Genomic DNA, 24,986 nt, shown 5'->3' with positions numbered 1-24,986 from the left:
CTTTATTCACAGACATGATATATGTCCAATAAATGTTGAATGATTGATTGGTTGTAGAAAGACATTAATGAGTGTAGCAAAAAAAAAAAAAGAAAGAAATCATATAAATAAACTGACCTGTCTTATTCACAACTGTATCCCTTAAAACTGTTGTAGTGATACTTCCAACAGTAAATTATTCACAGGGTGTGGCCCACAAAACTTTGTTAAATGAATGAATGAGTTTACATCACTGAAAATGTCTGGAGGTATGGTATGCCTGGGCGAAGAGCTTCCCACTGGCTGCATTCCTGCCTTCCTCTCTCCCTCCCAATTGCTCGTAAAGCAGAGAAACTGCAGCATCTGTGCCCTCCACATGTGTCTCTTCTTCTCTCTTTTGTTTGTCAATGCTACATTTGTCATTCTTTTTCTCAGTTTTGATTTAGAAGAGAGACAGAACAAGTTGGAGATGGCAGCTGAAAATTAGGCTATATAGAAAACAAAGACTTTCGATAATGTTTTTCTTCTGAATGTCAATTTTCAGTATTATCAAGATGACACTTTAATTTTCAGTCTCTACATTTATGAGTTTTATCTTTCTGAGACTAGAATGAACTATATTTGAAATGAAATCTTAATTCCCTTTGTCATCTTTCTTGGCTCTTATTTCTTAGCTTATATTTTGTATGGTTTGGAGAATTTTTTTTTTTGCATTTGTGGAGGGATTGTTGCTATAATTAAAAATAGGGATCATTAAAAATAGGAATCAATTAAAATAGGGATCATTGGTGGATATATGAATAATATGTATTAAAGCTATATGTATAAAAAGCTACAAAAACTGTTTAATTCAATAGGAAAAAAAATCAGCCAACTATTTTTTGAGGTCTACAACCCAAATAACTAGCCTATTGCCGAATATCTGAGTCACCTCCATAGTAATATGGTATCTCTTTCTGAGACTTCCCTAGACTTTCCTTACAAGCCCTGTATAATTCTTGAGATGATCTGATGCTTAGGGTGGTATTAATACACAGGTGGTGATGGTTGTAGTGAATGCGCGATATAGATGGTGATACTGAATAATTTTAAGTATTTGCTTAACCCAAACATACCTTATTCATAAGATTTTTTTAAAGGTACTGAAATCATACTTTATATATTTTTAGATTTTTGTAGTTATGGCTGAGTATATATTTTCTGAGATTAGAATTTGATTAATATGAACTATTTAAATTTTTTATATTTGCAGATTTGGAAATGTCATCAGGTATATATTTCTCCAAATTTTATATGTGGAGAAAAATGTCATAAAATCTTGACTATTTTGACTTTGAAACAGCTTCAAGGTTCAGGTATTATTATACTTAAGCAGGATTATACTATTGGGATATAATAATTAATAAACAAATGACTTAAAAGACATTAAAATTAATAAATACCAACTGGAATAATTGAAGTCTAGAATACTTTAAGAACTATTCTTTTCTCTTCCCCTGGTTGCTATGGTTGACCTCTTAAAAGAAAGAGGCCAAAAAGACTCTGAGTGTTCCCCAGGTTTCTGCACATGGCCCTTTTTCTCTTTCTGTACACTCTCCCAGAGGATTCTGTGTACTTCCATGACTTCCAACTCTATGTTGCCTTCCAAATTTATATTATCAGTCCAGGTGCAAAACCATATGTTCAGCTTTTTCTGAACCTTTCCACCTGGATTCCTCACAGGCACTTAAAAATAACAAATCTAAAGTTGAATTAATTCACTTTCATTGAAAAACCTGCTGCTTTTGTATCTAGCACCATGTTCACCTAACCACAGACTTCAAACATTAGAAGCTTTCCTTGAGTTCCATCTTTATTGTATTCCTACATCCAGATGGAGACCTAATCTTATCAATTTGTTTACCTCTTTCAAAAATCTCTCTTATTTCTCTTCTCTATCCTTTACATTCCTTGTACATTAAGCTAGCTTCTGGTCATCTCTTGAGCTCAGTCTCCATTCTTCCTTCCAAATTATTAACTGATAGAGAACTGACACAGGACCCAGAAGGGGATCAAAATAAAGTTGTTTTTTTTAGTTTATACACTGTTCCTATCCTCCCATTTTTTGTTTTACCAATGTTCTTTTCCTACAATGTTTTTAAGATGAGGACATTAGTGTTTCCTTTTTTTTTTTTTTTTTTGTATTTTTTTTTATTTCAAAATGTTACAAGAGTACAAATGTTTTTGATTACATGGATTGCTTTTGTAATGCTTGAGTCAGGGCTGTAAGTGTGCCCATCACCCAGGTAGTGTTCATTATACCTGTTAAGTGGGTTTTCATCCATCCCTTCCTCCCCTCTCCCCCTCTCCCCTGTTTGATTTCCATTGAGTTTTACTTCCCTCTGTGTACATGTGTGCTCATCAGTTAGTCCCAATTTAATAGCAGGTACATGTGGTGTTTGTTTTTCAATTCTTTGGATATTACACTTAGGATGATGGTCTCCAGTTCCATAGAAATTGTTGTAAAAGGCATTAATTCATCCTTTTTTATGGCTGAGTAGTATCTCGTGGTATACATATACCACATTTTATTAATCCACTCTTGAATTGATGGGCACTTGGGTTGATTCCACATCTTTGCAATTCGGAATTGTGCTGTAATAAACATTGAAGTGCAGATGTCTTTTTATAAAATGACTTCTTTTCCTTTGGGTAAATATTCAGTAGTGGGATTATTGGATTGAATGGTAGGTCTACTTTTAGTTCTTTGAGGAATCTCCATACTGCTTTCCATAGGGGTTGTACTAATTTGCAGCCCCACCAACAGTGTATAAGGGTTCATTTCACAAGATGCTGGCAAAATAAAGTTTTAATTTTACTTAGGCTCTCTGGTAAAAGCTATGTTTAAAAAGAGTTGAGATTTTCTTCCCATTCCTACTTCTTCCATCCACCCCCTCCCACTCCCCTTTTGCTGATCTGTAACTTGGGGAGAGACAGATCTGCAGAGCAAAGCTTGAGAGCACACTTGCAAAGGGTTCCCTGCCTGTGCCCCAGCCCATGGAGCATGGGAGAGAGTGCTTCTATGCAGGTGCTGGACTCACACTCAGATGTGTTTTTCATGTAGAAGCAGGAAAACAATAAACTGTGCCCTGCTTGAGGGCCTGCAGGTCTGAGAGAAAAGAGGCAGGGCCACATGTGACCAGAAACCCTTCTGTGTGGCCAGATATGGAGGAGCAAATGGAGGAAATGGAGAGGGAGGGGGTGCTTTCTCCTAGGAGTGGATAGAAGTCATTTTATTGATGAGGAGGAAGGGTACACATTCCTGGTTGTTCTATAGGTTTTATATCTTTAAGCCAACTGGCCTGCCAAGCTCTAGTAGACTAAGTCGTCTTCTCAGGCGAGGAGACCAGCAAAATATTAGTTTGGTCTTGCTCTCACCTTTGGGAAAGAAACCACTTCCTCAATACCATTTACTATTGTCACTTTGTATATCGTCCTGGGACCAGTGATGAGCATTTTAGTTTTGGCACCTTAATGCATTAGAGGAAGACCTTAGTTCAGTTACCAAGGCCTTGCTGAAAACTCACCCGCAGTCCTTTCCTCATCTTTACTTATCAATGGTCTCATTGTACATGATGGCTTACTATCGATATATGATAGCCCCAATGACAGCATAAATCCCCCCAAAATGATACAATGAAAAGTACCTTTCCATTATTAAATTCTCAGGGAGAAATTAAGATTCCTTCTATAAAATAAGATCAGATTCTTCCTTTCCATTCTGTAATTCTCTGTCAGATGGTTTTTGGTCACTTAACAGATTAGAGTTGAATTTCCTTTTCAGCTCTAGACTGAGCTGTCTTTCCCTAGGAATGGTTTGATTGACTGTATTTGTGGGTTAATTAATGCCTTTTTGCCATCTCTTTTAGCCTTGCCCTGTTATGTTTTAGGTATGTATGTCTCTTGTAAACAGCATATAATTCTTTTTAAATTCAGTATGAAAACTTCTAGATTTTCATTGGTAAAGTTAGTACCTGTATACTTAATGCTGTAATTATTGGTAGTTTCCTGCTTTTCTATTTTTTTTCCCTCTTGCCTATTTTTGGATTAGTTGAGGTATTTTTCTTCTCTTCAGCTTTTTCTTTTTCCTCTTTATAGTTTTCTATTGACAACATAACGAATTACCACAAACTCAGTCACTTAAACAATATAGATTTATTACCTTACAGTTCCATAGGTCAGAAGCCCAACACAGGTCTCACCAGGAGCAGATCAAGGTGTTGGTAGGGCTGTATTACTTTCTGGAGGCTCTGGGGAAGAATCTACTTCCTTGCTTTTTCCAGCTTCTTGAGGCTGCCCACATTCCTTGGCTTGTGGCCCCCCTCCTCCATCTTCAAAGCCAGGGATAGCGGGCTGAGTCCTCACACAGACATCTCTCTGGCTCTCTGCAGCTGGGAAAGATTCTTATGATTTTCAGGGCTCATGTGATTAGATTGGGGCAATGAGAGTAATCTAGAATAGTCTCCACCATTTTAAGGCCTATAATCTTAATCTCATCTGCAAAGTTCCTTTCGTCAGGTAAGGTAACACATTTGTAGGTTCTGGAGATTAGGACGTAGACATCTTTGGGGAAGCTCTTATTCTGTCTGCCGTATTCCTTATTGGTTTAGAGGTTATCTAATTCTATACTATTTCTCTAGCGGTTAGCTTTGAAATGTTTTCATATATTTAACTTAAAATTTTCAAAGTTCTATAATAACATGATCCTTTCCCAGGCCATACAAAGAGTTTAGGACACTTCAGCTCTAATCTTTTCTCTTCCATCATACATAGTTTTGTTCTTATTGTTGTTTTGGACATTCAGTTTTTTACCAGAATATTAGACATTCTTTTATTTATTTTTGTATAAGCAATGTCTGCTTAGATTTACCTACACATTTGTTCACCAATTCTTCTTGCATATCAAACTGTCTTTTGGAAATATTTTTTTCTTGAATCTTATCCTTCATTTTTTCATTATAAACTACCTCTGCTTTTAAAAATCTATAACTTTTAAAAATTTCTCCCTCTTTCTTGAATGATGCTGTTGCTAGACATGCAATTATAAGTTGATAGAGTGTAATTTTCTTAATTCCTTTTTTCTGCTATTGCTTGTTTTGGAATTATATATTTTATCAATTTTCAGTATTTTTAATATGTAATTAAGGGTATAGATTTCCCTCTAAATATTGTTTGTAAGCACATCCCATTATTTTTGACATGACATTTTTATCCTGTTTGAAATACTTTCTGATTTTTATGTGTTTTTCTTCTTTGATTCATTGATTATTTAGAAGTATATTTATTTTTAAACATATTAAACTTTCCGTATTCTCTATTATAAATTTTAGCTGAATTATATGTGTCTAGAGAACATATTCTACATGATTTCTGTCTTTAAAATTGGTTGAGATTTGCTTCTGGCCTAGTATAGTCTATTATTCCAATGATCCATGTGTGTTTGAAAAGAATGTTTAGTCTGCAGCTGTTTTGTATATTTTTATATATGTATCCATTAGGTTAAATCTGTGAATTGTGTTGTTCAAATCTTTCACATATTTGGTTATTTTTTGGCAGCTTAGTCTATGAATTACCAAGGTTTTATTAAAATTTCCTACTATAATTATGTTAATCTTTATATTACAATTTTAAGGGTATGTTACTAAGTGATTTAAATTGTTATATCTTCTTAATAAATTAAACCTTTTATTGTGAAGAGACTATCATTATCTCTAGCAATACTTTTTGCCTTAATATCTACTGTCTCTGATATTAATATAGTAGTGCTGGCTTTTTTTTTAGTTAATGTTTGTGTGGTATACCTTTTTCATTCTTTTTGCTTTCAGACTTTCACTCTTCTAAATGTGTCTTTCATGTAGCATAGCTGTTTATTTTTTAAATCCAGTGTGATTGTCTTTGAATGATTTTTTTAAATCCATTTTTATACTACTCATCTTTTACCATAGAGTACTTTTTTTTAAATTAATATTTTTACTTCTTTTTTTTCTTTTTTTTTTTCTGGCAAAGGATAAAGACTCATCTCAAATGTAGAGCACTTTTAACCTAACTTCTAATGTGTTTATAGTTAACTCTGCCATCCTATCTTTTGCTTTTTTTCTCCTGCCTGTTTTGTTTTATTGTATAACATTATCTTGGGTTCTTTTCTGACTTCTTTTGGACATCTTGAGGATTTTTTGACCTTTCTTTTTTCTCTTTTGGTTTGAAAGACATATGTTCTTTTTCTATACATTTAGTGCTTACAGTGGAATCTAATGCATGCATACCAACTGCCATGTGAGTTGTATTTAACTCAGGCTAGTTTTGAGGCCAGGGATTTATGAAGCATATGTAACTCACACATCTCTACTTTGGGAGATGCGTGAACTATTTTTCAAGTTGCATATTATTCACGCACAGAAAACAATAAGAAAGAAATTTTTCATTAAATTAGGTAGGATCATTTTGTTTTCCAAGTTTTTATTCTATTTTAGTAATAAAACACCGTTGCCCCAAGGAAAAAATCTTTTTTTCTAGTGTGGCAGTCAATGTGTTAACTTACTAAAGCCTAAGGTTAAATATTATTATCTCCCTTCTTGGAAATATAGAACCTCAGAACAGTTTAGCGCAATTTTCTACCTTGCTGAATTATATGCTGATTTTGTTGTGTATTTTATCTGTTATTTGTATGACCCTAATGATTCATTGTTATTGTTTTATACATCAGCATTAATTTACGTTTCTCCACTTTTTTCCTTTTCTTTCTTTCTTTCTTTCTTTCTTTCTTTCTTTCTTTCTTTCTTTCTTTCTTTCTTTCTTTCTTTCTTTCTGTCTCTCTGTCTCTCTCTCTCTCTCTTTCTTTCTTTCTTTCTCCCTTTTTCTCCCCTCTCCCCTCTGTCTGTCTTTCTCTCTCTCTCTCTCTCTCTCTCTCTCTCTCTCTCTCTCTCTCTCTCTCTCTTCTTTCTTTCTTTCTTTCTTTCTTTCTTTCTTTCTTTCTTTCTTTCTTTCTTTCTTTCCTCCCTCCCTTTCTCCCCTTTCTTTCCTTCCTTCCTTTCTTTCCTTCCTTCCTTTCTTTTCTTTCTTTCTTTCTTTCTTTCTTTCTTTCTTTCTTTCTTTCTTTCTTTCTTTCTTTCTTTCTTTCTTTCCTTCCTTCCTTCCTTCCTTCCTTCCTTCCTTCCTTCCTTCCTTCCTTCCTTCCTTCCTTCCTTCCTTCCTTCCTTCCTTCCTTCCTTCCTTCCTTCCCTTCCCTTCCCTTCCCTTCCCTTCCCTTCCCTTCCCTTCCCTTCCCTTCCCTTCCCTTCCCTTCCCTTCCCTTCCCCTTTCCCTTTCCCTTTCCCTTTCCCTTCCCCCCTTCCCCCCTTCCCCCCTTCCCCCCTTCCCCCCTTCCCCCCTCCCCCCCTCCCCCCCTCCCCCCCTCCCTCCCTCCCTCCCTCCCTCCCTCCTTCCTTCCTTCCTTCCTTCCTTCCTTCCTTCCTTCCTTCCTCCCTCCCTCCCTCCCTCCCTCCCTCCCTCCCTCCCTCCCTCCCTCCCTCTCTCCCTCTGTTGGCTGGAGTATAGTATCATGAGCATAGCTCACAGCAACCTCAAAGTCCTGGGCTCAAGCGATCCTCCTTCCTCAGCCTCCCAAGTAGCTGGGACTACAGGAAGGATTTTTTTTTTCTTACAGAGACGAGGTTTCCTTATGTTGCTCAGGCTGGTCTTGAACTCCTGCCCTGGAGCAATCCTCATGCTTCAACCTCCCCAAATGCTGGGATTATAAGGATGAGCCACTGTGGCCTGTCCATTTTTTGCTTTTTATTCTTTCTTTTATCTAAAACTTTCTGTTTGGAATGATTTTACTTTTGTTTAAATTACATTTTTGAAGAATCTCTTTTCAAGTGTTTCCACTGGTAGAAAACTCAGTTGGTATAACATCTGAAAATGTCTTTATTCCCCCATTTACATTCTTGAAACTATTTTCTTATCTATGTTGTATCTTTTTGTTTCTCTTTACTTTATTCTGAATTTTCTCTGAAGAATTCTTTCTTCAGGTGCATCTAGTCTTCTGTCAAACCGTTCGTCTAGTTCTTATTTTCGGCACTGAATATTCTATTCAAATTTACTTATTATTTATAGCTTATAGTTTTCTGTTTCTGAATGATATTTTGTACTTGCCTTTTAGTCCTTTAACCATAGTTTGCATGGTCATTTTACAGTTTGTATCTGATTAATTTTAGTGTCTGAAATATTTGCGCGTCTTTCTGTGTTCTGTGTTGTTTCTTCTGGTTCTCCCTCACATTAGTCTTTTCCCTCGTGTGTGGGTGAGGGGGTTATTTTTGTGTGATGATGATTGTCATGTGTGGATGTATGATTTGTATGTGCTGTGTATTTATATATTAATTATTTTAGGTACAGGATGAAGTTCCTTTCTTCTTAGGGAGATATTGTGTTTGTTTCTGTCTGTTTCCTGGAGGCATTAACAATCTGTATGATCATTACCCAGGTTCAAAAATTGGAAGTTCTGAGACTACCTAGGTGATGTGAGCTTCTGCTGCCAGGCCATTCAAGGCCTGCCTGGTTCTTTGTGCTTCATGCTAAGAGTTGGGGGGGAGTAGCCTTTGGTGCCAAATTGTTATAGGGAGGATCATCTTTTGGGTTCTGGTCCACTCTCCCAAAGTTCAAATTTGCCAGAGGAGCAATGATGTCAAGTCAAAAACAACTTTCTTTCTCACTTTTCTGTGTCCTCATTTTTTTTCACTTTTGTCCTAATAACTATTGACCATCTAGTCAATTCATCTTTGCTTTTAAAAACATTTTTTAAAAATATCCACTATTTTAGTTTTCAGTGGAGGGATTGCTCTGAATAACTTTGCCATTGTTGTCAATCACAAACATATTTGCTGCAGTTTTTGCTCAGAGCCTGATGGTATATGAAGAACATATTTTTTTTCATGGCTCTGTGAGAATTGTTGTTTTTCAGAAATCTGCATCCTGAGTTTGTGAAGGCAGGCCAATTGTATAATGCTAAGAAGTTTTAATGTTAAATAATGATTTTCATAATTCTGTGCTTTCTTTTGAAAATATCTCAAGCTGCATCTACTACAGTGCTTGCCTCAGTGCAGGCAAGAGGATTACTGTGATTTAGATTGTTATATTGATGGCCCCCAGTGAATCATGCCTACTGGAAACCATGTACTTGTCTAGTCTCCTCTCACAGTGACTCTGGGCTTGACCATATGACTTGCATTGGCCAAAGGAACATCAGCTAACGTGCCTCAAGGGGGCTCTTGATAAATGCATGTTCACTGGTCCCTATGTGGCTTATATGAAGAAGCCGGGGCTAGCCTCCCTAAGGATGGAAGGCCACAGGAAAGAGAAGCCTAGCTTCTCAGCTGAGCACAGCCTCCACCTTATCCTCTAGCCAAATGGGGAAATCACTACCCCACCAATCTACAGAACCTCAAGAAATTTTTGTTTTATGCCACTGCATGTTGGGTGCTTTGTTAGGCAGCAGTAGGTAACAGAGGCACTATTAATATATTAATATTTTTGTGGCCCTTTTGTTTGTGTGCTATTTTTACTTTTAAATAGCATATATGATTCCTGATGTCTGTCTTATTTCCCCTGTAAAATACATTTGATTATTACCTACTAAACAATTAAGCCACAAAGATATGACAGAGGGGTTTATTTAGTGTAATTAATCATGTAATGAAATGCAATCAACCCATTGTCTCCTGTAGGCATTTAAAGAGAAAATAAAATTATATTTTAAAATAAGTTCCATCAGCTTTGGACTTTTCACATTATATCTTATTTACAGAAATTGATTGACTGCGACTATGTTTTATATTTTCTTTAAGAGCTATGGTTAGTGAAATGTTTCAGAGTGTAGCATAAACAATTTATAGATTAGTTTGGCTTATGATATTTAAATAATTTAAAAAGTAAAGAGGTTTTTTTTGTTGGTTTTTTTTTTTTGAGACAAAGTCTCACTCTGTTGCCCAGGCTAGAGTGCCGTGGCATCAGCCTAGCTCACAGCAACCTCCAACTCCTGGGCTCAAGGGATCCTACTGCCTCAGCCTCCCAAATAGCTGGGACTACAGGCATGTGCCACCATGCCCGGCTAATCTTTTCTATATATTTTTAGTTGGCCAGCTAATTTCTTTCTATTTTTAGTAGAGATGGGGTCTCACTCTTGCTCAGGCTGGTTTCAAACTTCTGACCTCGAGCAATCCACCCCCACCCGCCTTGGCCCCCCAGAGTGCTAGGATTACAGGCATGAGTTCGCTTGCATGGCCAAAAAAGTAAAGAGTTTTAACTGTATTTTCTATGATACCATTTAATATAAATGAATATAAGTGACACATCTGTTTCAAAATAAAGAAAAAGATTATCTGGTATAGTTTTTAATAAATAGATTAAGATTAACGATTTCTTTTATTTACAGTTTCAAATCTCAGCCATAAGTTACTGTAAGTAAGGGTATTTTAATTATATTTTCAGCTATGTTGTCTTGTTGGTGAAAAGCCAACTGTTTTCCTTTTATGGATTCCTTGAATTAATGCCAGTATTGTCAGAACAACTGGAAATATGGAAGGGAAAGTTGCAGTAATTCTTCATCATGTAAACTGAACTGCTACAACTAATCTACGTTTTATCTTGTATTTGCAAATATTATTCTTGAGGGGTTGGTGATGATGCCCCTTTTTAATAATATTAATAGTAACATTATTTGTGATGTGGAAGGAGCATAGACATGGGAGTCCTGTGAGTTGGGTGTTTCGTCCTGAACATGCTACTGACCAGCCATGTAACCTTTGGCATGTAACCTCTCTGTGCCTACTTTCTCATCAGTAAAATGAGGAGACTAAGATGATCTCCCTCTCCAAATTCCTATTAATTCTGAGACTTCAGAGAGGAAAAGTGTGTTGTTCTGATATATCCTCTTGGAGGAAAAGATAATTTTAAAAGTTAGCATGGTGTTTGCTATTCATATACATTGTTGAGTAAGAAAACATTTGGTTCTTTGTGTATCTCCCATGCTATGAATAAAGAGTCTCAAGAGAAGAATTTGTAATTATTTCCAAGTCAATGCTGAACTGACTGCATAGCATACGTATGTTGAAATCTAAGAGAACAAAAAACAAGCTATTAATATATTTAGTGCAACTTTTTAGAAATTGGTCCTTTGTATAAAATGTATTTTAAGAAATAGAAAATTTAAATTGCTATTTTTTAATATGGGCATATTGAAAATAAAAATTTTAATGTTTTTTCCCTAAGCTTTTTGTTTTCCTAAATTTGATTTCTAATGTTGATTTCTTTGGGAAAAATACTAAACTTACGTTATGTAGGCTTTTAAAAGATGTCTTTAATATATTTTTCCATATAATTAATTTCAAATTTTGATAATCTAGGATAATTATTAAGGGCACTACCACTGCTTGGGAATTATAAATAAAAACTGCTGAACTGTATATATTTTCAGATCTATTCTTTATTTCTTTACAGAACATTAGCTCTGATTAAACCAGATGCAGTATCAAAGGCTGGAGAAATAATTGAAATAATAATCGAAGCTGGATTTACTATAACCAAACTCAAAATGATGGTGATTTCAAGGTAATTTGTTGATCATTTTTAGTTACATAATGTCTAGATTCTTTTTTAAAAAATGATCTACCTTTCATGTCATTGTTTAAAATAAGAAATCTCCCACTGAATGGCAAAGAACAGAATATCTTACTGGAATGAGAACAACAAGACAATGGGTAATTGGATGCATAAATAACCATCCAACTATAAATACTTAGAAGTTGTCAAATTATATATGCCTCATTTAACTATTTATTATCTTTCATAGCCTCATCTGCTTTTATAACACCAATGCTTGATAATTATAAACTCTTCTTAATATATAATTATCACACTACATAAAAGTGATAGAGGAAATGAATATCTGATTATTTCTATTTGACAAGGGGATGCTCCTTAGCTCCTCTTAATATATACAATAGGTAAGTATACCTATTTACTATGAAAAGCAATCCAACCTATCTGACCAGATATTTTCTAATTTATTTAGTGAAAATAAGACTTACGCATCCTATTTAGCCCTTTCTGTCACTAAGTAAGTAACTCTAACCCCCTGGTAAAATTGTGTTTCTACCTTGGCAATGGAAAGGAAAATATTCACAACATCCAAACAAAGAATGGAGGATTGGGACAACCTTCTCTTCAGTTTTTTTAGAGAGCCTTTCAGAAAAAGCACACAAATGATCTTTCTATGACATTGGACACTTGTTTTTTAAAACATTTCTCCCAAGTAAGCAAAACAAAGACTGCAACAGGAAGGTGGAGAAGGAAGATGGGGCATCTATTAGGGCAGAGGCTCGTTGAATGTGACGGAGTGTCTGTAGGGGCATGAATGTAGCAGTTAGGCAGAGCCAGCTCCTGTAGTGTTCTTTGTTTCTCCACTAGTTTTTTTGTTTGTTTTTGGTCAGGTGTCTTTTCACTGCTTCAAGAAATCATCACTTTATGGGTATCTATTCTATGGGTCAGTTGCAGTTTTGTTTCTTTGAGAATCGGGACAATGGATAGCAGTGGACATTCAACTTGGCTTTGATCTGCCTGATGCCTAGAAAACTTACAAGACACCCTCAATTTTATCCCCAAAACAACATATGCTTAATTTTAATTTTTCCCCTAAGATCTCCCAGTTCATATATTTTCTAGAGAGGCAGGAGGCTGACATTTCAGAGCACAGTCTAGAGGCACATTGCTTGTAACTGTGCCACTTACAAGGTATTTGACTCTGAACAACTTACCACTGTGCTTGTTTCTTCATCTGCAGAATGAGAGTACTTGTATTATAAAGTTGTGATATAAAAGTACCTATATCATAAAGTTATGAGGGTTACTTGAGTCTATGTCTCCACAACTCTAGGGTTTGATAACTTGGCATCAGACTTCCCATGATAAAGATGCAATTTGTTTATTATAATGGCTCCATAGCACATGAGGAAAGATGCTAGAACCAATTGACACTTTAAGAGCACCACAAGGAATAAATTTGCTAAATTTCCTTGGAAACTTGAGGCTTATTAATTCCATCCATGTCTTATAAAGCTCTCCATCCTTTGGAGGGCCACAAATACAAACCCTTCTAATTACTTGTCCACATACATATTCATTCGTTTGGTCTCGTACACTTTCTCTCTCCGTAGTCCTCTGACCACACCTCTGACTACTAATCGCTCATCAAATCCTTTTTACTGGCCCCTTAGGAAGTCAAATTTCATTGTAAACCACCATCTTGTGTCCACAGTGTTTTAACAGTGTGTTCCACTGCCCCTCACCCCCACCTCTTTCCTTTTATCATTTTCATAGGTCAGGCAAAGATGTCTGAACTTGATCCAGAAGACAATGGGGAACCACTGAAAGGTTTAAGCAGAAGAGTAACATGGTCAGATTTGCACATTAGAGAAACAACTCTGCCTGAAAGAAGAAAAGTCTATTATTAAGAAGAAAGACTAGAAGTAGAGATCAGTAGGAGATGACTGCTGTGGTCCAACATAGGACAGATAATGGAGGCCTGGACAGGGGCAGTGCCAGTGGGAAGAAGAGATGGGCTACCAACTGTGTTGGTTCCCCTTGCCTCCATGTCCTGTAGAGATAAAATGATATAGACCTGGGAGGAGGCTGTGTGAACAGTGGGTTGTATCACTACTGAGGAAGAGTGAACTTGGGTTACCAACTGTTTCGTTAGCAAGCAATAAACAAACATGCTTTTTTGTCCTAAAGAGATTTATTACCTCATCCCTCAAGGTTGTTCACTGTAAACACAACCTTGAGGAATGTCTAGGATAAAGAGCAGTCAGGGCCTTGCGTTGTTGGCGCACCCAGTAAGACACATTAGGAGTTTCTCTTGATGTTTTTATCTTGTCTAAAATTATTTGTTCAAATGTCAGTTCCTACATTATGACGATATCTAGAAGGCAGCAGCTAAGTTCTATCTACATTTGTATTTCTAGCCCAGGAGTTCGAAGTTGCAATGAGCTGTGATCACACCACTGCATTCTAGCCTGGGCGACAGAGCATGACCCTGTCTCCAAAAAAACCAAACAAAAAAAACCCCACAACAAAACAATAAGAAAAAACTTCTCTTGTTAGTGATGTACTTGTTTATATTGGTCTCCTTCTAAACCTTTTAATGGAGGAATTAGATAAGAATGGTAGGAAACAATTTATGAACTTTCATCCTGGTTTTAATTTTAGATTTCGAATGGAGATAACTATGGAATCAGTGACATGTTGGAAGAAACATTGAAACACTTTAGTAATGTATTAAGATTTTTCTTTTCATTGATGTTAAAGATTGTGGTTATTTCTTCCTTTTTAGTGGTTTAGTTTTTTTGTGTTTGAAAGGTTAGAATTGGTCATTTTAGTACTCTTCTGCTAACTCTTCTAATTTACTCCCACATGAGTTTTTTAGACATTCAGTTTTATCCCATTTTAGCATATAAAACAATATACACAGTATCTCATTTTTTGGAATTCTTCTCCTTACCCTCTAGAATTTTTTTTCCTGCAGTTGATAGTAGAAAGAACATAAACAGTCAGAAATTTGCAGTCAGAGAGATTTGGATTTTAATTCCCTCGTGTTGCCCTTACTAGCTCTTTGACCTGGACAAACTGTGTAACCACACTGAACTTCATTCTTTTCATATGTAAAATAAAGGTGATCATACCTATTTTGATATATTGTGAAAAATAAATATAGTAATTTAATCATGGATATAATTGACTCTAGAAAAAGTATGAGTTTTCTTCCTCTCTCCATGTCTTGGGATGAATTTTATTTTCTATACTGGCATAGTATATTTTAGTAATCTCTTCATAGCCAAAGGGAATATTTCAGTACATTTGATTAGAATAAGCATATGCCCTGATATAAACTGTTATGTGAATTCCTTTTATAATAGGCTGATAAAGTCTTCCAAAACATTGCATTCCATTCCAAATTAGTTTTCAAGCCTGAAATGTTGATTCTTTGCTAAGGAACACTTTAACTTCTTTGGTATTTTTAAAAGTATTTGATGTTGATGTTTATTTGTCAATATTGTGACCTCAGTTTAATGGTTTTAAGAAAACTATACAATTTTGAGACACCTGATTTGCTTAAAAAAATTCCTTAGACTTTTCAGCTAAATCAGTTTAAAATGTATTATTCTTTTATTGTCTCTATAGACATTCTTTTTTTTTGAGGAGACTAAATTAACTTTTTAATTAAATTAAACTAATTTTTTGGAGACAGAGTCTCTCTGTGTTGCCCAGGCTGGACTTGAACTCCTAGGCTCAAGGAATCCTCCAGCCTCAGTCTATCTGAGGACTACAGGAAATTTTTTTTTCTTTTATTTTTTCCCTCTTTTCTCTTTATTTTATTTTGTAAATTTCATATAATAATTTTACATATTTATAGGATACATAGTGATGTTTCAGTGCATTCTATAGATAGTCTTTAGTGGGAATATAAATTTAAAAGGTAAATTTGTATTACCATTAATAAATTCTTTTTTTTTTTTTTTTTTTTGCTGTGTGGTCGATATCTGACCATTAATAAATTCTTAATTATGAATATCTCCATATTCTTCCCTTTTTTGGTGATGTCAGTTAAAACATTAGTTTTTTTAATCCATTACTAACCAATAAGAATGCATTAACATACATAATTTGTCACACAGCTTTTAAAAACACAAGTGTTGGCCGGGCGCTGTGGCTCACGCCTGTAATCCTAGCTCTTGGGAGGCCGAGGCGGGCGGATTGCTCAAGGTCAGGAGTTCAAAACCAGCCTGAGCAAGAGCGAGACCCCGTCTCTACTATAAATAGAAAGAAATTAATTGGCCAACTGATATATATATAAAAAATTAGCCGGGCATGGTGGCGCATGCCTGTAGTCCCAGCTACTCGGGAGGCTGAGGCAGAAGGATCACTGGAGCCCAGGAGTTTGAGGTTGCTGTGAGCTAGGCTGACGCCACGGCACTCACTCTAGCCTGGACAACAAAGCGAGACTCTGTCTCAAAAAAAAAAAAAAAAAAAAAAAAAAAAAAACACAAGTGTTTAGTCTTTCCTTTGGAGAGATCTAACTAAGAAAGAAAACTATAACTAGCGAATTAAAATTCTAGCCTAAACTCTCAAGTTTAAAGCCTGTAGAAGAAAGTGACAAATTTGGAATTAGAAGAAGGCTTTGGGCCAGGCACGCGTGGTGGCTCATGCCCTATAATCCCAGCACTTTGGGAGGTGGAGGTGGGAGGATTGCTTGAGCCCATGAGTTCGAGGTTACAGTGAGCCATGATCATCCCTCTGTGCTCCAGCCTGGACAACATACCAAGACCCTGTCTCTAAAAAAATAAAAATAAATAAAGGCTTTGCATTTTTTCATGTAATTTATGTTCACTTTAAAGAAAACAATATTGGCCAAATGTTAAACTTTGTTTCTAGAATGTTATAGATGCTGGTGAAAAGGAAGATAGATGATATATAACATGAGTACAAATGTAAATATTGCCTCTTATATTTACTTTAATTTTACATTTAACATAGGTATGACTCATACTTGCAAAATATTTTCAGAAAGGAAGGGATTTGACAGAATATTTGGTGAAAATTATTAATTCACATACAGATTAAATAAATATAAGTTTAAAGGATTTCACTTTATTAATGTAAACTAAATAATTATCTTCTTCTGTAATTCTTAACTATTGTCGTTTTGATTATTTTATAGGAAAGAAGCAATGGATTTTCATGTAGACCACCAATCAAGGCCCTTTTATAAGTAGGTGCTTAATTTGGGGGTTAGTGGTATATATAATGGAGGATATCCTAGAAAATAAAGAGTTATATTTTTACAATTCAAAAATGTGTTACATGAGAATAATCTCTCAAAGGACCATAGCAACCTCTTGAAACTGCACAGATTGTTTTCTAAGAATTATTTTCTCTTTTCTTTCATTAGATAATAATTCTTATATGTCATCATTAATTATCTTAAGCTTTAACCAGTAGTAAATAGGATAATTTCATTAAGTTACAAAGAAGATAGCTTTCTATTCAGATTTCAGTGGTTTAAAATTAGAGTGAAAATAGTATTTTATGTTGAATATTTTGTTGTGCTTTTAAACTCTCCTATTTTGGTAATCTTGTATACATAAAACAATATTCATAGAACCCGTGTATTTCAACTAAATACTTTGATATGTATTTTGTTTCTTGAAATATAGCAAATAATATATGTTAAAACAGAATCAATATTATAAAAATTTGGGACATAATTAAATTTAAGTGAGTATTGTGCAGCCTCATATTACTATTGACAAAGGAGTATTTACATTTCTAATAAAGAAAAATGTTGTATTAGTCAAACTGCTACAATAGACATGCCATTTGGTATCCTACATAGAGTAGTGGGTTTTTCCCTAAGTTTTATATAAGAAAATTATTATGTTATAAATTATTTAAAATGAAGCATTATAAAATGTTTCTAAGCCTTATTAGAATAGATATATACAATTTTCTAGGAAATTGGTAGAAATTATTATTTGTTATAGTCTTTGTATGTGTTTGTAACATTGAATTACAACTCCTAGTTTAATGTCTTATATATAATTCTTTGTAGTAAATTTTATTAAATGGATGAATTAACTAGTTGCCATGTATTGGGAAAAATATAACAAAAGACTAGCTGAAGTAATTGGAAATCGTTTCATGAAGCTGAAGCAGTATCTTATGATCAGTCATACCATTCCCTGTATTGTTACAGGCCACACTCACATTATAGGCTTATTCTACTCCATATTTTGAGAATTCTGTATTAACAGGACATTAGATTATAAATTTCTTGAGGGAAAAATCTTGTTTCATAGCACAGATTCTGATATGTAGTATTTTCCCTGCATTTGGGTTCCTTAAATCTAATGGTTGGTTTGGGGTTTTTGTTTGTTTTGGCAGCCAAGGCCTAGCAGTATGTATATGAGGAGGTTCTTGTGGGTCTCTTAGGGCATAGGGTATGAATACTTCTTTGTACATGCTATTTCTTAGAAATACTCTCCAAAATGAATTGTAGTGATTTAAAAAGGAAGTACTAAGGGAGTTAGCTCATATGATATGGTTCATTACTGAAGGAACTGTGTAAAATAGTCGTTAAGAGGCACAAAAGGGCAGGCCTGTCACACCATGCTCCTTTCTCCTGGAGGGTCCTATTCTCTCTTTACTTTGGAAGAGAGAGAAACATGGGCTTACTTTTAAGAAGTGCTTTGTTGCTGCTTAACACAGGAAGAGGGAGGGTAACCCTTATTTTGGTTAAATTTATCATTGCTGCCTTGTATACTCATAGAAGTGAAAAAATAAAATGAGGTATTGTTTTTTATACCTTGGGGGACTGTGACTCTGTGCTGGATTTTTAATTAAGAACCTATGTGTAATGCTTTAATAATTTAGGAGTATTTAGAGTAGCTTTTACTCTAATAAAGGATATTTCTTGAAGGCCTGTTGATTTCTTTTTTTTTTTTATCACTAAACTAACTCAGTGTTTATTGATTGAGAAGTCTTTGTCAGTCTTTGAATTCTTATAGTTCTACCCAAAAAGAATGAAATAAATTCTTACTGAAAATATATTATAAGGCATCTATCACTGTCATCAATTTCTCTATTATGAAATTGTACTAGACTGCAATGGTAAACCACATGAAAATAAAAAGGAAATCCTCTGTACCTTTTAGAGTAACGGGAGAAACATAGATCAGCAATATGCATTTTAAGTCAATGAAATAGTCTTAATGCAACCCAACAGTGATTTTTCTGCTAACAGTAATTGATTTGACATTATTAGTGACTTGAATCACTGTAAGACTCTCAATTTATTAAAATTTTATCCTGCCCATGTAAAATTCACTATGTCCAACAGTTCTGAGATCATAATATTAATTGTCTATGTTGAAATATTTAAATTTAAATGTATCCTTGTTGTTAAAAGAGATATCTATCTAGGTTGACAGAAAAAAAAGGCAAATTAATCTCTTACCTATTTTGTAGTGAGCTGATCCAGTTTATTACAAGTGGTCCTGTTATTGCCATGGAGGTTTTAAGAGATGATGCTATATGTGAATGGAAAAGACTGCTTGGACCTGCAAACACTGGGGTGGCACGCACAGATGCTTCTGGAAGCATTAGAGCCCTCTTTGGAACAGATAGCATAAGAAATGCAGCTCATGGCCCTGACACGTTTGCTTCTGCTGCCAGAGTAAGGTGTTTTAAAAATATTTTAATTCTGTTTTAGCTTTGTTAGATGTTTTATATCAAAGTAAAGCATTTCTGTCACTGGTGACTTAGAGTGGATTTATATAGATGATCTAGTAGTAGAGAAAATCTCTGACCTTTTGCATAGGATCAGTGTTTCAGTGATATGTCTCCTTTATGAACTGGCAACCTGGTCATGGTCAAGATAAGTTTTCTCCACTTAAAAAATTTGTCATCTCGTTTCTTGTTCCAAAGACTTGACTTAACTGAGGCTGTTAAATGTTTGAGTAATTGAATTCCTATAAGAATACGGGTTTATGGATAGTAGATATTCAAAAAGAAGACATATTTTGATATATTCTTTCTTTGGCTCAGACCTAACACTGTGCTTTCAATCTTAACATCCTTTTATTTTCCTATATGTAGCTAGTGTTTATGAAAAAGTTTCCCTGTAATTACTCCTATATTTTAAATCCATATAAATAAGGTATTACATTGGATTTACACTGAGGTTGAATTAATGAAGTGCAAGTTTATTCTTAGCATTGTGAGAAGTTTTTCAGCTAAATTAAGATGGTTTTTAATCTGATGATGTTGACAATGAAACAAAATTTGTTTTTTAATAATTGATTTTTTTTCTTTTTCTTGAACTTCATCAGCAAGTCCTTTCAGTTCTACTTTTAAATAGACCCTAAATAATGATCATTGTGTTATAAATCACCATTATATTTTGCCAGGACTACTGAAATTCTTCTTTTTTCCTTTTTTATACTCAATTTATGAAAATTTGACCTTCCCCAAGTAAAATTAACTATGCCCAGTGATCTTTTTAAGACAAACCAGAGTAACATTCACCTATTGAAAACCCTTCAGAGAATTTTTGTCTCATATAGAATAAAACCTAGAGTCTTCATTGTGGCCTCCAGTGCTCTACCTGATCTGGTCCCTATCTGTCTCTCTAACACTGTCTATGACCAATCTCTAATACTGTCCTCCAGGTACACTGATCATCTTGCTATTCCTCGCATATTTTGGCCTGATACAGTCAACTAACAGCAAAGAGGGGAGTGTGGTTAGATGGGCATCAGGAAGGGCAGGAAGGAGTAATGAGGTCACAGAAGTAATCAGGGGAGAGATCATATGGTCTTATAGGCCATAGTAGTACTTTGAGCCTTTTCTCTGAGAAAAATGAAAAGCCATTTTAGGGTTTGAGCAAAGGAGTGACATGTTTGACTTGACATTTAGAAGGATCATTCTGGCTGTTGCATTGAAAGTGTCTATAGTGGGCAAGAGCAGCAACAGAGAGCCTACTCAAGAATCTGTTTCAATAACCCAGACAGATGATGGCTTAGACCTGGGGAAGGGGGGGGGGGTTGGCAATGGGAGAAATATGTACATGTACTATAAAATATATTTTAATGGTTGAAGGTCAGATGAATAAGATATTCTGCTAGACTGAATGTAGAGTATGAGAAAAAGAGAGATATTAAGGATTATTCTAAAGTTCTAAGCCTGAGAAACTGAAAGGATAGAATTTACATAAACTAAAATGTGAAAGACTGTGGCTAGAGGCATACTAGTATGGATGGAAAATAAGCAGTTACATTTTAAAATTTAACATATTTGTTATTCAACTAGAGGTGTGGAACAAAAAAGTAAGTATGAGAATTTGGAATTTGGGAGAGAGATCAGGGCTAAAGGCATAAATATGGGGGTTATCAGCATATAAATGGTATTTAAAGCCATGAGACTAGTTGAGATTACCATGACAAGGGTGTAGATATAGAAGGAAAAAGGACCAAAGATGGAGCCTTGCATCCTGATATAAGGTCAAACAGGAGAAAACAGCAGAGGAGGTTGAAGAGGTGCCATCAGCAAGGTGTGAGGAAAAACTCAGAGATAATTGTGTCCAAGAAGCTAAGTGTGGAAAATATTCTAAAAGGAGATAATGATTGATGATGTCAAGAAGGCAGATATATTAAGTAAGTAGAGGACTGAGAATGGACTGTTGGATTTTGTAATGCAGAGGTCATTGGTGAACTCGGTAAGGTCAGTGTTGATGGACAGATGGAGGCAAAACCTTGTGAGGAGTGGACTTAAAGGAAAATTGCAGAACGGGAATTGGAGACAGTGAATATAGACTCTTTTGAGGAATTTTGCTGCATAGGTGAGCAAAGAAATGAGGTGGTAGCTGTCCGGAAAAGCAGGGTCAATTATTTTAAGATAAAAATTACAGATATGAAAATTTGATGATGTAATAAGACAAAGAGGGAGACCTGCTAGAGCAATGTCATTGATTAGGCAAACAGGAATGGAATTAGAGTCCAGGTGGAGAGAGAGATGTGCATCTCAATGCATGGATAGTTGTCTATAGCAACAGGTGGGAAGGCAGAACACGTGAATATGTGGACTCACATGCTGATTCTTAAGAAGGAAGCAAGGTCAAAATGGCTAAAAGGGAGGATGGAGAATAAGATGTTGGTTGTTCAAAGAGAGAGGAGAATATGTGAGATAGTCATCTACAGGAGTAGAAAAAGGAATAGGTTAAGGAAATGTGCTATGATTGCTGTGCTGAATTAATGACCTAATGTTTGTGGCCATGATTTACGAGTGTAGTTGTTCTCCAAACATGATCTCCAGCATGGCTGTGGGTGCAGAGTAGGTAGTGTATTGACTTTAACCATAGCTGTGGTTTTGCAGAGCAAAATGATGAAAGGGTTAAGACAGTTAAAAGTATATGCAAGACAGTGATTATAGTCTTTGACCATATCTTAGTAGTAGATGTTTACTGTAAATGTGATATTGTTCTCTATGATTAAATTACCAATGAGGTTTTTTAAGATATTACAAAAATGGTAGACATAAATAATTAGTGAAGGAAATAATTGAGGCTAAACTGAAAATCACTGACTATGTTTATTGATATTTCCTTCCCATTCCCCTCCATTACTACCTTACTCCATCCATTTCTTTATTTATTTCTACTAGTTCATTTAATAAATTTGAACACAAATATGCTTGTCAGATTTTAGGTTACTTATGTTCTGTGTGTGTTTATACACTAGATGTTTCCACTAGTGAGTTCCATAAGGACAGGGATTTTTGTCTGTTTTGTTTTGATCATTATAACCTGCCTGCATATAATAAATGCTTAGTAAATATTTGCTATATGAATGAATTCTCCTGACATTGGTCATTAAGGTCTCTACCTACTTCCCATTAGTGAACAATATTTTTCCCAAAGCATTTACATTAAAAGCTTTGCCATAATACAAATAAAAATGAAAATAAATGGAAAAAAAAGTGTCGTCATATCACTTTGATATTTTGCTCAGAATTTTTTACCTTACAAATGTTCTTATTCCTTTTAGGAAATACCATGAATCTTGACTCTGAGTCCAACTATACTATATTTTTATTGGGTAGTAATATAGGTTGTATATTTATTTCAGTATGCTATTAATGCAAAAATAAGTAGATTCAGAAATGCAAGGGAAGTTTTATATTATACTTTAATATGTTAAAGCTAGACTTATCCTCAGTGTTTCTAAGCATACACATATATAATGCATGTGCTAAACTTGGTAGAAAAATTTCTGTCTGCAAATACAATTTGCATAATTACTTAAAAAAATTTTTTTATAGTGGAGCAACTTTGCAAAGGTAGATACCCTTATTCTTTCTTCTAAATAAGTGTCTTAAATATAATTTGTTTCTCTTTTGTGCATTTAGATTTTTTACCTTTTTCTGAAATATTCCATTATTTGTATGAACCCTTTAGGATATACATATTCTTGACCCTTATCTTGGAAAGAGTCTACTCCTTTTCTTACTCTAATTCTCAATCTCCTGGTCTATAAAATAAGGCAATAGTTGTACATGCATCATAATGTTCTTCTGAGGATTAAATAAAATTATTTAAGTGCTTAGCATTGTACCTCAAAGTATTTAATGAATGGATAACTGTTGTTGTTATTATTATTATTATTATTATTATTTTTTTTTTTTTTTTTGAGACAGAGTCTCGCTTTGTTGTCCAGGCTAGAGTGAGTGCCGTGGCGTCAGCCTAGCTCACAGCAACCTCAAACTCCTGGGCTCGAGCGATCCTTCTGCCTCAGCCTCCCGAGTAGCTGGGACTACAGGCATTAGCCACCATGCCCGGCTAATTTTTTTATATATATATCAGTTGGCCAATTAATTTCTTTCTATTTATAGTAGAGACGGGGTCTCACTCTTGCTCAGGCTGGTTTTGAACTCCTGACCTTGAGCAATCCCCCCGCCTCAGCCTCCCAAGAGCTAGGATTACAGGCGTGAGCCACCGCGCCCGGCTATTATTATTATTAATAACATTTCACATTCATAGTACTTCTCAATCTATATCTATAGATGTACTGGATATCATGTCAGTATACAAAAATCAATAATATTCTTGATATACTTGAAATCATCAGATAACGTAATTTTAGAAGAGCTTTCCATTCAGTGGTAAAACACTATATGATATCTAGCATAAATTAAACAAAAAATATTGAAGATGTTTATGGAGAAAATTATAAATCTTGATTGCAGACAATGGCAAAAGGCTTAAATAATGAAGACATATACCATGTTGATGTATGGGAAGATTCAATATCATAAAGATATCAGTTCTCTCCAAGTTGATCTGCAAGTTAAGTATAATTCCATTCAAAATCCTATGACAGATTTTCATGAAGCAACTCTTCATGCAATATAATTTTATTGTGAAATTGCAGAAATTCAGTCACATCTTTAGGCTCCATTTTTAATTCTAGTTCTTTTGCTTTTCCACCACATCTGCAGTTGCCTCTTCTAATGAAGGCTTGCACTCCTCAAAGTCATCCACAATGGTTGGAAACAAGTTCTTCCAAACTCCTGTTAATGTTGATATTTTGACGTCCCATGAATCATGAATATTCCTAATGGCATCTAAAATGATGAAGCCAGACAGTTTTCAATGTACTTTTGCTAGATCCATCAGAGGAATCACCATCTGTGGAAGCCATTGCTTTATGAAATGTATTTCTTGAATAATAAGACTGGAAAGTTGAAATTACTGCTTAATCTATGGGCTGCAGAATGGATTTTGTATTAATAGGCATGAAATCAACATTTGTTCATCTCCATCAGAGGTCTTCAGTGACTAGGTGCATTGTCAATCATTTTTTCTGAGCAGTAGGTCTCAAGAATGGGCTTAAAATAGTCAGAAAATAATATGTATTAGTAAATAGATACGCTTTCGTTCAGGCTTTGTTCTATTTTTAGAGCACAGAGTAGATTTCGCATAATTCTTAAGGGCCATAGGATTTTTGAAATGTTAAATGAGCATTGGCTTCAATTTAAAGTCACTATCTGCATTAGCCACTAACAAGAGAGTCAGCCTGTCCTTTGAAACTTTGAGTCTAGGCATTGACTTCTCTCTACCTGTGAAAATCTACATGGCATCTTCTTCCAGTATAAGCCTGTTTCGTCTACATTGAAAATCTGTTGTTTAGTGTAACCACCTTCATCAATGATCTTAGCTAGATCTTTTGGATAATTGCTGCAGCTTCTACATCAGCACTTGCTGCTTCAACTTGTGCTTATGGAGATAGCTTCTTTCCATAAACCTCATGAACTAATCTCTGCTAGCTTCAAATTTTCTTCTACAGCTTCTTCACTTCTCTAAGTCTTCACAGAATTGAAGAGAGTTCAGG

The 24,986-nt window shown here is 35.0% G+C and overlaps 1 protein-coding gene across 3 annotated transcripts in view; it reads left to right on the top strand.

Annotated features, from left to right (window-relative positions):
* The window catches only part of NME7 (NME/NM23 family member 7), a 169,141-nt gene that overhangs the window by 36,318 nt on the left and 107,837 nt on the right, over positions 1–24,986 (top strand). For all 3 annotated transcript variants that reach the window (XM_076000367.1, XM_012783896.3, XM_012783897.3), the window contains 3 exons: positions 11,488–11,598; positions 16,763–16,813; positions 19,069–19,276. In XM_076000367.1, the coding sequence (XP_075856482.1) occupies positions 11,488–11,598; positions 16,763–16,813; positions 19,069–19,276 (370 nt within the window). The remainder of the gene's footprint in view (positions 1–11,487; positions 11,599–16,762; positions 16,814–19,068; positions 19,277–24,986) is intronic.

The sequence above is a fragment of the Microcebus murinus genome, chromosome 2 (genome assembly GCF_040939455.1).
Source record: "Microcebus murinus isolate Inina chromosome 2, M.murinus_Inina_mat1.0, whole genome shotgun sequence".
Taxonomy (NCBI): Eukaryota; Metazoa; Chordata; class Mammalia; order Primates; family Cheirogaleidae; genus Microcebus; species Microcebus murinus.
This window is presented reverse-complemented; position numbering and strand designations above follow the sequence as displayed.